This window comes from Piliocolobus tephrosceles, chromosome 21 (genome assembly GCF_002776525.5).
Source record: "Piliocolobus tephrosceles isolate RC106 chromosome 21, ASM277652v3, whole genome shotgun sequence".
Classification (NCBI taxonomy): Eukaryota; Metazoa; Chordata; class Mammalia; order Primates; family Cercopithecidae; genus Piliocolobus; species Piliocolobus tephrosceles.
In genome coordinates, this window is record NC_045454.1 from 40,532,957 (window position 1) to 40,546,422 (window position 13,466).

Genomic DNA, 13,466 nt, shown 5'->3' on the forward strand with positions numbered 1-13,466 from the left:
TGAGACGGAGTCTCGCTCTGTCGCCCAGGCTGGAGTGCAGTGGCCGGTTCTCAGCTCACTGCAAGCTCCGCCTCCCGGGTTTATGCCATTCTCCTGCCTCAGCCTCCGAGTAGCTGGGACTACAGGCGCCCGCCACCTCGCTCGGCTAGTTTTTTGTATTTTTTAGTAGAGACGGGGTTTCACCATGTTAGCCAGGATGGTCTCGATCTCCTGACCTCGTGATCCGCCCGTCTCGGCCTCCCAAAGTGCTGGGATTACAAAGGGAGGCGGGACAGAGACCAGAACGGGGCGGGGCCTGAGAGGAGAGGGAAGGAGTCAGATAGGCCAGGCGTCCGGAACCCACTGGTCCCTTTGCGCTCTTCCGCAGGTTCTCCTGAGCAACGCGTTGGCGCGGCTCAGAGGCTTCAAAGATCGCTTAACCTTCTGCCGACAGCTAAACATCAGCGTCTGCCCGCTCAGCCAGACGGCGGCGCGCGTGAGCCGGGACGGGAGGGGTGGATCTCGGGCAGATGGGCTTTAGAGGAGGTAGTTGGAAAATGTTTTTGGAGGACTATACTGGAGTGAAATTACGTGGGCTGCGACGCTGGGTCAGGACAGAGACCAACGCATCTCGAGGGGGCTTGGCCTGATGGGCCGTGACCGCACCAGGACCACCCAGGGGCGTTTCTGTGCAAAGTGGGTGGGTTTGGAGAAGACCTGCTGTGACCCGTGCCCTCTCTGACCACCCCTCCAGTTCCAGGTCATCGTTTATAATCCCCTGGGGCGGAAGGTGAATTGGATGGTACGGCTGCCGGTCAGCGAAGGCGTTTTCGTTGTGAAGGACCCCAATGGCAGGACAGTGCCCAGCGATGTGAGCCCAGACAACGAATATTCCCCCGCTGGAACCCCTCCCACATGGGCATTTCCTCATCGCCCTCATGGCTACCCCCTGCCTCCATGAATACCTCCCACTCATGCATATCTCTTCCCTGCTCTTGTATCTTCTCCCTCTGCCCCTTAATATCAGTCTCTCCTTGGGAACATCTGCCTCCTATGAGTGGTCCTCCCTTTTTTTTTTTTGAGACAGAGTCTCCCTCTGTCACCCAGGCCGCAGTGCAGTGGCACGATCTCGTCTCACTTCAGCCTCCGACTCCCGGGTTCAAGTGATTCTCATGCCTCAGCCTCCCGAGTAGCTGGGATTACAGGCATTCGCCACCACGCCCGGCTAATTTTTGTATTTTTAGTAGAGACAAGGTTTCACCATGTTGGTCAGGGTGGTCTCAAACTCCTGACCTCATGATCTACTGGCTTCGGCCTCCCAAAGTGCTGGGATTACAGGCATGAGCCACTGTGCCTGGCTGGTCCCCCATTTTCTTTTTTTTTTTTTTGAGACGGAGTCTGGCTCTGTCGCCCAGGCTGCAGCGCAGTGGCCGGATCCCAGCTCACTGCAAGCTCCGCCTCCCAGATTCACGCCATTCTCCTGCCTCAGCCTCCCGAGTAGCTGGGACTACAGGCGCCCGCCACCTCGCCCTGCTAGTTTTTTGTATTTTTTAGTAGAGACGGGGTTTCACCGTGTTAGCCAGGATGGTATCGATCTCCTGACCTCGTGATCCACCCGTCTCGGCCTCCCAAAGTGCTGGGATTACAGGCTTGAGCCACTGCTCCCGGCCTGGTCCCCCATTTTAATACCCCGCTCCCCCAGGAAAATGTATTGCTGTTTATGGACATCTCCTTCATTCCAGAAAACGTCCTCCCCCAAACGTCTTCCTCTTCTGAGAACCTGCCTCAAGGGTTTCTTCCCCTACTTCCTCCTTCACTCCCCTACTTCACTCCTTCACTCCATAGTCTCTCCGCCCTCCCAGTGGGTTTTTTTCCACCTGGTGAATCTTCTCTGCAATCATTTCCTTGGAATCTGACTGTCCCCCCACCACCACACACCTCCATTTCCTTTCCCTATCTCAAGACTCTTTTCCTTCCTTGAGTTTGTTATCTCCATGCATGTATGGCTTTCCGTGGGTACTCTTGACTCAGTTTCTCTCCTCCTTTATCCGAGGTGGTGATATATCCCAGCTCAGACAGCCAGGTGCACCCTCCGGAGCTGCTGTTCTCAGCCTCACTACCCGCCCTGGGCTTCAGCACCTATTCAGTAGCCCAGGTGCCTCGCTGGAAGCCCCAGGCCCGCGCACCCCAGCCCATCCCCAGGAGATCCTGGTCCTCTGCTTTAACCATCGAAAATGAGGTGAGACCCCATTTCAATCCCCTTTCCTGCTCCTGTGACAAATTTGAAGTGTCATGGTAAGCTGTGTGGACTCTGGGTCAGCAGGTTCCTAGGCTCATGACCTCCTGTCACCGCTCCAATCATTGTGTGTCCCTGAGCCAGTGACCTTTGGCGGAGCCTCAGTATCCTTTCCTGGGATTGTTATGAGGACCCAGTGTGATCGTGGGTGACACTTGACAGGTCAGAGCTGGTGGCAGGTGGTGGTTTGCAGTTTTGGTGGGCACGTTTCAGGGAATGGGTTCCTGATAAAGGTGACATTTAAGATATGACCTGAGGGAAGGAGTCATGTGGCTATTTGGAGGAAGAGAGATCCGGGGAGGGAGCGAATAACAGGCACAAAAGCCCTCAGGCAGGAGAGTGTGCAGAATTCCAGGAGCCACAAGGAACCCAGTGTGGCTGAAGCAGGGTGAACGGGTAACAGGTCAGACCTTGAGGGCTTTGAAGACCAAAAGGAAGACTTTGGCTTTTGCCAGTCATTGTTGCTCATGTGTCTAAGCCTAGCTGTTTGGGAGGCTGAAGCAGGAGGATCACTTGAGCCCAGGAGTTGTCCCAGCTAATTTGGAGACCCAGATGGGAGGTTTGAGCTGGGGAGTTCGAGGTTGCAGTGAGCTGTGACTGTCCTACTGTACTCCATCCTGGCAACAGAGCGAAACCCTGTCTGTAAAGAATAATAATAAAATAGGCCAGGCATGGTGGCTTATACCTGTAATTCTAGCACCGTGGGAGGCCGAGGTGAGTAGATCTACTGAGCTCAGGAGTTCAAGACCAGCTTGGGCAACATGGTGAAACCCACTCTCTACAAAAAATACAAAAAATTAGCTGGGCGTGGTGGTAATGTCTGTAATCCCAGCCACTTGGGGGCTGAGGAAGGAGGATTGCTTGAGCCCAGGAGGCAGAGGTTGCAGTGAGCTGAGATCATGCCACTGCACTCCAGCCTGGGTGACAAAGTGAGACCCTGTCTCAAAAAATAAAATAAAAGAAGTTTTGTAGTTGGACTGTTCATGTTAGGAAGAAAACATCTTTTTTATATTTTTATTAAAATGAAAGAAAAGAGGCCGGGCGTGGTGGCTCATGCCTGTAATTCCCCAACACTTTGGGAGGCCGAGGCGGGTGGATCACGAGGTCAGGAGATCGAGACCATCCTGGCGAACACGGTGAAACCCTGTCTCTACTAAAAATACAAAAAGATTAGCTGGGCGTGGTGGCAGGCACCTGTAGTCCCAGCTACTCGGGAAGCTGAGGCAGGAAAATGTCATGAACCTGAGAGGCGGAGCTTGCAGTGAGCCGAGATCGCGCCACAGCACTCCACAGCTTGAGCGACAGAGCCAGACCCCGTCTGAAAAAAGAAAAAAGGAAAGAAAAGGAGTTAAAACATTCCCACAGGCCTCTAAAAGTCTTGTGAGTTCTGGCATTGTGGCTCACACATCAGATGCCCAAGCTGGCCCTGGTCTGCAGCAGAGGAGGGCTTTGATGGGACTTAGGGTATCACAGGTTTGCTCTGGCTGTTGTGGGGAACAGATTGTAGGCAGCCAGTATGGAAGTGCAGGGACCTGGAAGGGGTTGACTGCACTAGCCCTGGAAGGCCACAGGGGTGGTAAGAGGTGGTGAGATTGAAAATAAGGTTGGGGTGGGCATGGTGGCTTATGCCTGTAATCCCAGGACTTTGGGAGGCTGAGGTGGGCAGGTCACCTGAGGTCAGGAGTTTGAGACCAGCCTGGCCAACATAGTGAAACCTTGTCTCTACCAAAAATACAAAAATTAGCTGGGCATGGTGGTATATGTTTGTAGTCCCAGCTACTCTGGAGGGAGAGGCAGGAGAATCGCTTGAACCCAGGAGGGGGAGGTTGCAGTGAGCCGAGATCATGCCACTGTTCTCCAGCCTTGGGGACAGAGCAAGACTCCATCTCAAAAACAAACAAAAAAGAGAAAATCAGGTTGAATGGCTGGGTATGGTGGGCTGCTTGAGCCCAGGACTTGGAGACTAGCCCCAGGCGACATAGTGGGACCCCATCTCTAGAAAACAAATTTAATTTAATTTTTTTTAAATTTAGTAGAGATGGAGTTTCACCATGTTGGCCAGGCTGGTATCAAACACCTGACCTCAGGTTATCCACCCAACTCGGTCTCCCAAAGTTCTGGGATTACAGGAGTGAGCCACTGTGCTTGGCCCTAAAAAAAATTTTAAATTGAAAAAAAACGGGGCCGGCGCGTTGGCTCATGCCTGTGATCCCAGCACCTTAGGAGGCTGAGGCAGGTGTATCACGAGGTCAGGAGTTCAAGACCAACCTGGTGAATATGGTGAAACCCCGTCTCTAGTAAAAATACAAAAATTAGCCAGGCATGGTGGCATGTGCCTGTAGTCCCAGCTATTTAGGAGGCTGAGGCAGGAGAATTGCTTGAACCCAGGAAGCAGAGTTTGCAGTGAGCCAAGATCACACCATTGTACTCCAGCCTGGGCGATAGAGCAAGACTCAGTCTCAAAACAAAACAAAACAAAACCCAGGCCGGGTGCAGTGGCTTACGCCTGTAATCCCAGCCTTTTGGGAGACCAAGGCGGATGGATTACCTGAGGTCAGAAGTTTGAGACCAGCCTGACCAACATTGCGAAACCCCATCTCTACCAAAAATACAAAAATTAGCCAGGTGTGGTGGCGTGCGCCTGTAATCCCAGCCACCCAGGAGGGTGAGGCAGGAGAATTGCTGGAACCCAGGGGGCAGAGGCTGTAGTGAGCTGAGATTGCGCCACTGCACTCCAGCCTGGGCGACAGAGCAAGTCTCTGTCTTAAAAAAAAAAAAAAAAAAAAATTCCAGCTGGGCATGGTGGCTTATGCCTGTAATCCTAGTACTTTGGGAGGCCGAGGCGGGCAGATCACTTGAGGTTAGGGGTTCGAGACCAGCCTGGCCAACATAGTGAAACCCATTCTCTACTAAAAATCCAAAAATTAGCCAGGCAGGGTGGTGGGCATCTCAGGAAGCTGAGGCACGAGAATCACTTGAACCCGGGAGGTGGAAGTTGCAGTGAGCCAAGATTGCACCACTGTATTCTAGCCTAGGCGAGAGAGTGAGACTCAGTCTCAAAAAAAAAAACAAACAAACAAAAAAAACACACACATACACAAACACACACACACAAACCCATCTGTGGACCCTTTTCTGCCCAGCACATCCGGGCAACGTTTGATCCTGACACAGGGCTGTTGATGGAGATTATGAACATGAATCAGCAACTCCTACTGCCTGTTCGCCAGACCTTCTTCTGGTAAGGGAAGATCACCAGGCCTGAGGGGGGGGTGGTGATGCTCTGCATGGAACTAGGGCCCCTAACCTGACTCTCACCTGCCCCAACCCCAGGTACAACGCCAGTATAGGTGACAACGAAAGTGACCAGGCCTCAGGTGCCTACATCTTCAGACCCAACCAACAGAAACCACTGCCTGTGAGCCGCTGGGCTCAGATCCGCCTGGTGAAGGTCAGGGACTAGGAATGATGAGTGGGCAGTTGGGAATGGGGGAGTTATGGAGCCCAGGAGGGTGGTGGGCCATGTGTAGCGTGAGGGTAGGGGAGGATTTACTTTTCCTACAGATCAGCGGGCTAAGACCCACAGATCAGCGGGGGGAATATTTGACGGTCCTCCCATAGAGGTGATATTCATGGCTGGTTGTATGAGAGTCTCCCCGTAGGACACATACAAAGGCATTCTCATCCGCTGTGGACATTTACAAACTTAGTTTTGGAAATTGGGGGCGGGGCATTCCCACTTGGCCTGTGAATCAGGAGAGCCAAATATCACTGCTTGAAGAATTCACCAAAGTCTGTAGTAAGAGGAGCTTATATCTGGAGTAGATATTTGAGAGTCCACCCTTGGATTGATTGGGTTTGCGTGAGTCTCAGGGTGAATGCTTGTGGGTGCATCTGGCTAAGGACAGGGGTTTCCCAGGGCCTCTCATTGATGTTTGACTTTCATAGATGGCAAAACTCACATTTGTTCACATTCAAGAGCCTCGAATTTCATGTGAGTCCCTTTTAGATGAATGTCTGCATATCTGGGTCACTGTATTAGGATACAGTTGTGCCTGTTCTAACAGAGTTACCCAAATTAACTGTGACTAGAATAAGATAGAAGATACTTTTCTTCTAACAAACAGTCTAGCTGTTAGTCCAGAGAAGGTGGGGTAGTTCCATAATCAACCAGGACTTCCTCTTCTATCTCATTGCTCTGCTTCTCCCGTATTCAGTTTCCACCTCATGGTCCAAGATGGCTGCTAAAGCTCCAACTGCCACGTCTGTATTTGAGTCAGTAGCAGAGGGACAGGGGCAAGGAACATTGCTGACACCACTTGGATCACTTTCTATGGAGCAAACTGTGGTCACTCAGCTACTGATAGCCTCAGGGAAGACTGGACAATGTAGTCGTTATCCTAGGTAGCCATGTGCCACGCTAGAATCCTATTCTATGGGGTAATGGTGAACAGGAGGCATTTATGCCACACTCAAGAGTGATGTGGCAAGCCAGGTGCAGTGGCTCATGCCTGTAATCCCAGCACATTGGGAGACTGAAGCAGGAGGATCGCTTGAGCGCAGGAGTTCAAGACCAGGTGGGAGCATTTGCTGATCAGGTGCCTACATAGTGATGCCCTGTCTCAAAAAAAGAAAAAAAAAAAAAAAAAAAAGAGGCCGGGTGCGGTGGCTCATGCCTGTAATCCCACCACTTTGCGAGGCCAAGGCAGGCGGATCATCTGAGGTCAGGAGTTCGAGACAAGTCTGGCCAACATGGATAGAAACCCCATCTCTACTAAAAATACAAAAATTAGCAGGGGATGGTGGCAGGTTCTTGTAATCCCTCTACTTGGGAGGCTGAGGCGGGAGAATTGCTTGAACCCAGGAGGTGGAGGTTGCAGTGAGCTGAGATCGTGCCACTGCACTCCATCCTGGGCAACAGAGCAAAACTCTGTCTCAAAAGAAAAAAGAATTATGTGGCAGTGACTAAAGGTTGACCCTGATGTAGGCTTTAATGGGTTTTATGGCCAAGGTGAGGGGACATTTGTAGGACTCACCTCTGCTAAGGTACAGGCTGACACCCACCTCACCCATGTGCCTGCAGACGCCCTTGGTGCAGGAGGTGCACCAGAACTTCTCAGCCTGGTGTTCCCAGGTGGTTCGCCTGTACCCAGGACAGCGGCACCTGGAGTTGGAGTGGTCGGTGGGGCCGATACCTGTGGGGTGAGTGGCACAGGCTGGGAGAGGGGTGTGGAAGCAAGGGCAGAGTGGGGTTTATCCAAGGCTCACAACCTTGCCATCCCATTGGGTACAGTGACACCTGGGGGAAGGAGGTCATTAGCCGTTTTGACACACCGCTGGAGACAAAGGGACGCTTCTACACAGACAGCAATGGCCGGGAGATCCTGGAGAGGAGGTAGGGGGTGACTGAGAGCACTGAGGGTGTCGTTTGTGGTGTGTTGGGGCTCAGGGGTGATGGGGGAATTTGCTGATTACATAAGCATGGGAGACAGAGGATGAAGGGAGAGTGAAGAGTGGGGGAGCCAGGCCGGGCACGGTGGCTCATGCCTGTAATCCCAACACTTTGGGAGGCTAAGGTGGGCAGATCACGAGGTCAGGAGATTGAGACCATCCTGGCTAACACGGTGAAACCCCATCTCTACTAAAAATACAAAAAGTTAGCCGGGTGTGGTGGTGGGTGCCTGTAGTCCCAGCTACTCGGGAGGCTGAGGCAGGAGAATGGCGTGAACCCGGGAGGCAGAGCTTGCAGTGAGCCGAGATCACGCCACTGCACTCCAGCCTGGGCAACAGAGCGAGACTCCATCTCAAAAATAATAATAATAATAAAAAAAGAGCGGGGGAGCCAGACCCCAAGCCTGACCAGCTCACCCCCAACCCCAGGCGGGATTATCGACCCACCTGGAAACTGAACCAGACGGAGCCTGTGGCAGGAAACTACTATCCAGTCAACACCCGGATTTACATCACGGTAGCTCTCCCCCACCCTGCACCTCCTCACCTCCATAGAAAGGGAATCACCCCTTATCTGCAGCATCTCAAGGCTGCCAGGGCTTGGGGTTGACTGCCCTCCACTCTCACCCTTCAACCCCCAGGATGGAAACATGCAGCTGACTGTGCTGACTGACCGCTCCCAGGGGGGAAGCAGCCTGAGAGATGGCTCGCTGGAGCTCATGGTGAGTGGGTCAGAGCCCCATCCAAGCCAGGGTCCTCCCAACCTGGCCCCCTGCTGGACCTTGAAGGCTGTTTCTGGCCCAGTTCTCTGCTTTCAGGCCCCACTAAGCTGAGGACTCCGTTTCTTTTCTTTTTTCTTTTCTTTTCTTTTCTTTGAAATGGAGTTTTGCTCTTGTTGTCCAAACTGGAGTGCAATGGTGCTATCTCAGCTCACTGCAACCTCTGCCTTCCAGGTTCAAGCGATTCTCCTGCCTCAGCCTTCCGAGTAGCTGGGATTAGAGGCACAGACCATCACGCCCGGCTAATTTTGGTATTTTTAGTAGAGATGGGGGTTTCACCATGTTGGCCAGGCTGGTCTCGAACTCCTGACCTCAGGTGATCCACCCACCTTAGCCTCCCAAAGTGCTAGGATTACAGGCGTGAACCACCGTGCCCGGCCGAGGACTCCATTTCTATGTGCGACTTTTCCTCTCCGTTTTTCTCCATTTCCTAGCCAGGGTCCCTCCAGGCTCTGATGTGCCATATCCAGGCCCCCGTTAGGCACTTACCTCCCTCCGGCCTGGTTCCCATGCCTACTTGGATCCTGCCTCTGCTGAGGTTGCCCTACCAGACCCTCACCTTCATCATCTATTCCTCCCACCCTTTAATTTCTCTTCACATTCCCACACGCCCTTACCCAGTATCTGGCCCAAGGACACCCACAAACCCACGACTCTCACCCCCTCCTGGCCACTCTCCCTCCAGGTGCACCGAAGGCTGCTGAAGGACGATGGACGCGGAGTATCGGAGCCACTAATGGAGAATGGGTCGGGGGCGTGGGTGCGAGGGCGCCACCTGGTGCTGCTGGACACAGCCCAGGCTGCAGCTGCCGGGCACCGGCTCCTGGCCGAGCAGGAGGTCCTGGCCCCGCAGGTGGTGCTAGCCCCGGGTGGCGGCGCCGCCTACAATCTCGGGGCTCCTCCGCGCACGCAGGTGAGGGGCAGCGGGGTGGGCAGAGAGGACCGGAGTGAAGTCTACCAGGGAGCCGGGTTTGGTTGCGGATTTTCCTAATTAGCCCCAAACCCTCGGGCCAGCCCCATCCCCTGGGCAGTCCCCGCCCAGTCCCAATCCGCCTGGACTGTGTAGAGGCACAGCTGTAGCTCAGGCCCCTAAACCACCTCCTCACCTCCGGCCCCGCCCATTTCACTTTAACCCCGCCCTCGCCCTCGCCTTCTCACCTCCCCCAGGCTCTGTCCCGCCTCACCCCGCCCCGCGGCTTCAGCCCCGCCATAACTCCCAGAGTCTCAAGTCACATCAGTTGTACTCCGTCGGGACTCGAACCCTAAGATTAGGACCGACCCATCTCCCTATTGGCTCAGCCCTCCCTGTCACGGTCCTGGCCGCTCCTCTCGGCTGAGCCTGCCCCTCTCCGGCGAAACCCCGCCCCTACAACCTAGCCCTGCCTCCTGACCTGGCTCGGCCCCGCCCTTCTCCAGCCAGGCCCCGCCCCCTCCAATCAGCCCCGCCGTCTCTCCCGCAGTTCTCCGGGCTGCGCAGGGAGCTGCCGCCCTCGGTGCACCTGCTCACGCTGGCTAGCTGGGGCCCCGAGATGGTGCTGCTGCGCTTGGAGCACCAGTTTGCCGTGGGAGAGGATTCCGGACGTAACCTGAGCGCCCCTGTTACCTTGAACTTGAGGGTGAGAAGGGCAGAATTGAGAAGGAGATCGGAGAGAGGCAAGAAAGAGAGAGAAGGGAAACCTGGCTTTGCCCCAACTCATCTGGGCCCATCCCCTTCCCCGCAGGACCTGTTCTCCACCTTCACCATCACCCGCCTGCAAGAGACCACGCTGGTGGCCAACCAGCTCCGTGAGGCAGCCTCCAGGCTCAAGTGGACAACAAACACAGGTGGGGCCCTGGTCAAGGGTAGGGAAGGGGTGGAATCTTACCTGGGGCCGGCAGTGTATGCCCCTCACACATTGGGGGCAATGTGTGAGGCATGGGATGCTGGCCAGGACCTAAAAAGGTCATGAGGGTATGGGGGCAGAGTGCAGATCCAGGTTAGGGCTTGACGGATCTGAAATGGGTATGGCAAACCAGGAATGGGTCTTGAGGTTTGTGGGTGGTGTTTAGTCCCTAGAACAAGATTTGAAAATCCCCATTCGTGTCTAGTTCTGGGAGGGTGTCCGTCACCCCTGGTGTCAGATTGAGGGTATGAGGACAGTGGCCAGGCGTTGGACCTGGGAGTGTATTCAGGGCTGGGGAAGCAGGTTAGGAGTCTGTGATTGAGGCCCTGGAGACAGATTCGGGGATGTGCAGCTGTGTCCAGAACCAGGGGAGGAAGCATAGTAGTGTAAGTCAGAGGAAATCTGCATCCCCTCACTCCTCCTTCCCCCTACACCTCTCCAGGCCCCACACCCCACCAAACTCCCTACCAGCTGGACCCGGCCAACATCACGCTGGAACCCATGGAAATCCGCACTTTCCTGGCCTCAGTTCAATGGAAGGAGGTGGATGGTTAGGTCTGCTGGGATGGCCCCTCCAAGCCCAAGCCCCCTGCTCCTGGGGCAGAGCAGACGCTCACTCTCCTCTTGGGGCTGCTGCCATTAAAATGCTACTACTAAGACTCAGGTCACTCTGTGACTGAGTGTGGGTTTTTTTTGTTTGTTATTTGCTTGTTGGAGGGGGACAGAATTTATAACCCACAGCTGGGTGTGGTGGCTTGCTCCTGTAATCCTAACAACTCTGGAGGCTGAGGAGGGAGAATCACTTGAGCCCAGGAGATCTAGACTAGCCTGGGCCACAAAATGAGGCCCTGTCTGTACAGAAAATTTAAAAAATTAGCCGGGTGTGGTGACAGGTGTCTGTATTCCCAACTACTTGGGAGAATTGCTTGAGCACAGGAGGTCAAGGCTGCAGTAAGTGATAATCACACCGCTGCACTCCAGCCTGGGGAAGACAGCCAGATCCTATCTCTTTGTGTGTGTGTGGCGGCGGGGATGGGGGACGGAGGCTTCCTCTGTCGCCTAGGCTGGAGTGCAGTGGCCCGATCTTGGCTCACTGCAACCTCTGCCTCCCCGGTTCTAGCGATTCTCTTGCCTCAGCCTTCCGAGTAGCTGGGACTACAGGCGCCCTCCACCATGCCTGGCTCATTTTTGTAATTTTAGTAGAGATGGGGTTTCACCATGTTGGCCAGGCTAGCCTCAAACTCCTGACCTCAAGTGATCCGCCTGCCTTGGCCTCCCAAAGTGCTGGCATTACAGGCCTGAGCCACCACGACCAGCCTGGATCCTATCTCTTGAAAAAAAAATTAAAAATTAGAAAATTATCCAGGTAGGATGGCATGCAGTTATAATCCCCAGCTACTACTTGGGAGGCTGAGGTGGGAGGATTGCTTGAGCCCAGAAGTTTGAGGCTGCAGTGAACCGTGATGGCTCCACTGCACTCCAGCCTGCGTGATAGAGCAGATCCTGTCTTTAGAAAAAAAAAAAAAGTAGGCAGGGTGCGGTGGCTCACACCTGTAATCCCAGCACTTTGGGAGGCCAAGTCATGTGGACCACAAGGTCAAGAGATCGAGACCATCCTGGCCAACATGGTAAAACTCCTTCTCTACTAAAAATTCAAAAATTAGCTGGGCATGGTCCCCACCCCATGGAGTGGGGTCCCATGGGGGGGGTCCCCACCCCATCCCCAAGGACCTACAAATACTTCCTAGAGGCACATCCCACAATCAGAGGCCTCTGCAGGATGGCGCTCACCTGTAGTCCCAGCTACTCAGGAGGCTGAGGCAGGAGAATCACTTGGATCCGGGAGGCGGAGATTGCAGTGAGGCGAGATTGTGCTACTGTACTCCAGCCTGGTGACAGAACGAGACTCCGTCTCAGAAAAATAAATAAATAAAAATAAAAAGTTTTTAAGTGTTCTAGGGGTCAGTTTGCAAGCACCAGCCGCATATGTTTCTTAGGCCCCCTCTGATGACAAGGACTGGCCCGGGGTGGACAGGAAGCCCAGTGAGGGTGTATCATGTTGGCCCTCTAATGTTTCCTCTGACAACCCCTCCAATGGGCCCGTTAGCGTGGGCCACCTAGGGATGCCAGGGTGGGATGGCAGGGGACACTCTTCTGTGTGTCAGAAGGACACTCATCTTGGGGCATGGTCACCAGATGTGCGCTTTTCAAGTTTCCTTCTTGACGGAGGGCTGGGCCAGCTTGTGAGGCCTGAAAAGGGCTCCCTGCACCCATCTGCCATATTGGACCTGTTATTGGAGGTATCACCCCCACCAAAAATATTTCTTTTTTTTTTTTTTTTCTGAGACGGAGTCTCGCTCTGTCGCCCAGGCTGGAGTGCAGTGGCCGGATCTCAGCTCACTGCAAGCTCCGCCTCCCGGGTTCCCGCCATTCTCCTGCCTCAGCCTCCCGAGTACCTGGGACTACAGGCACCCACCACCTCGCCCGGCTAGTTTTTTGTATTTTTTAGTAGAGACGGGGTTTCACCGTGTTAGCCAGGATGGTCTCGATCTCCTGACCTTGTGATCCGCCCGTCTCGGCCTCCCAAAGTGCTAGGATTACGGGCTTGAGCCACCGCGCCTGGCCAAAAATATTTCTAAGTCCCCCTCCTATGGTAGTGACTGGCCTGGGTTGAGTAAGGACTGTGGAGTACTTTCCAGGCTCAGCCCTGGTCCCACATGCGTCCCTGTTTTAACATGTGACCTCCTGCCCCAAACTTTTCTAAGTCCCCCTCCAGGAAGAGAGATTGGAACTGGTCAACGAGAGGCCTGGAGAGGGTGACCTGAGTTTGCCCATAGCCCGGTGTGGGCTCCTTCATAGGAGGCTCTGAGTGCAAAGATTCCTGTGTCCCAGCCTGTGGTAGGGACCGGTCGCAGCCAAATAGAGGCCAGCAGAAGGATCACAGGTGAGCTGCCATCCGGCAGAGGCCTCTGATTGTGGGATGTGCCTCTAGGAAGTATTTGTAGGTCCTTGGGGATGGGGTGGGGATAAGGAAACAGCTTAGGCGAGCTAGGAACCCTAGAGCAGAGCACCCCAGGC

At 54.2% G+C, this 13,466-nt stretch overlaps 1 protein-coding gene across 2 annotated transcripts in view; it reads left to right on the forward strand.

The window, feature by feature from the left end:
• Nucleotides 1-11,053, forward strand: part of MAN2B1 (mannosidase alpha class 2B member 1) — a 73,197-nt gene extending 62,144 nt beyond the window's left edge. Inside the window, exons 12-24 of one of the 2 annotated variants that reach the window (XM_031934888.1) lie at nucleotides 368-475; nucleotides 734-850; nucleotides 2,033-2,218; nucleotides 5,419-5,516; nucleotides 5,609-5,726; nucleotides 7,359-7,477; nucleotides 7,569-7,670; nucleotides 8,156-8,243; nucleotides 8,368-8,448; nucleotides 9,191-9,418; nucleotides 9,966-10,121; nucleotides 10,227-10,329; nucleotides 10,831-11,053. In XM_031934888.1, the coding sequence (XP_031790748.1) occupies nucleotides 368-475; nucleotides 734-850; nucleotides 2,033-2,218; nucleotides 5,419-5,516; nucleotides 5,609-5,726; nucleotides 7,359-7,477; nucleotides 7,569-7,670; nucleotides 8,156-8,243; nucleotides 8,368-8,448; nucleotides 9,191-9,418; nucleotides 9,966-10,121; nucleotides 10,227-10,329; nucleotides 10,831-10,943 (1,617 nt within the window). In that variant the 3' untranslated portion in view covers nucleotides 10,944-11,053. The remainder of the gene's footprint in view (nucleotides 1-367; nucleotides 476-733; nucleotides 851-2,032; nucleotides 2,219-5,418; nucleotides 5,517-5,608; nucleotides 5,727-7,358; nucleotides 7,478-7,568; nucleotides 7,671-8,155; nucleotides 8,244-8,367; nucleotides 8,449-9,190; nucleotides 9,419-9,965; nucleotides 10,122-10,226; nucleotides 10,330-10,830) is intronic. The other variant, XM_031934889.1, reaches the window with a different exon arrangement.
• Nucleotides 11,054-13,466: the final 2,413 nt, after the last annotated feature.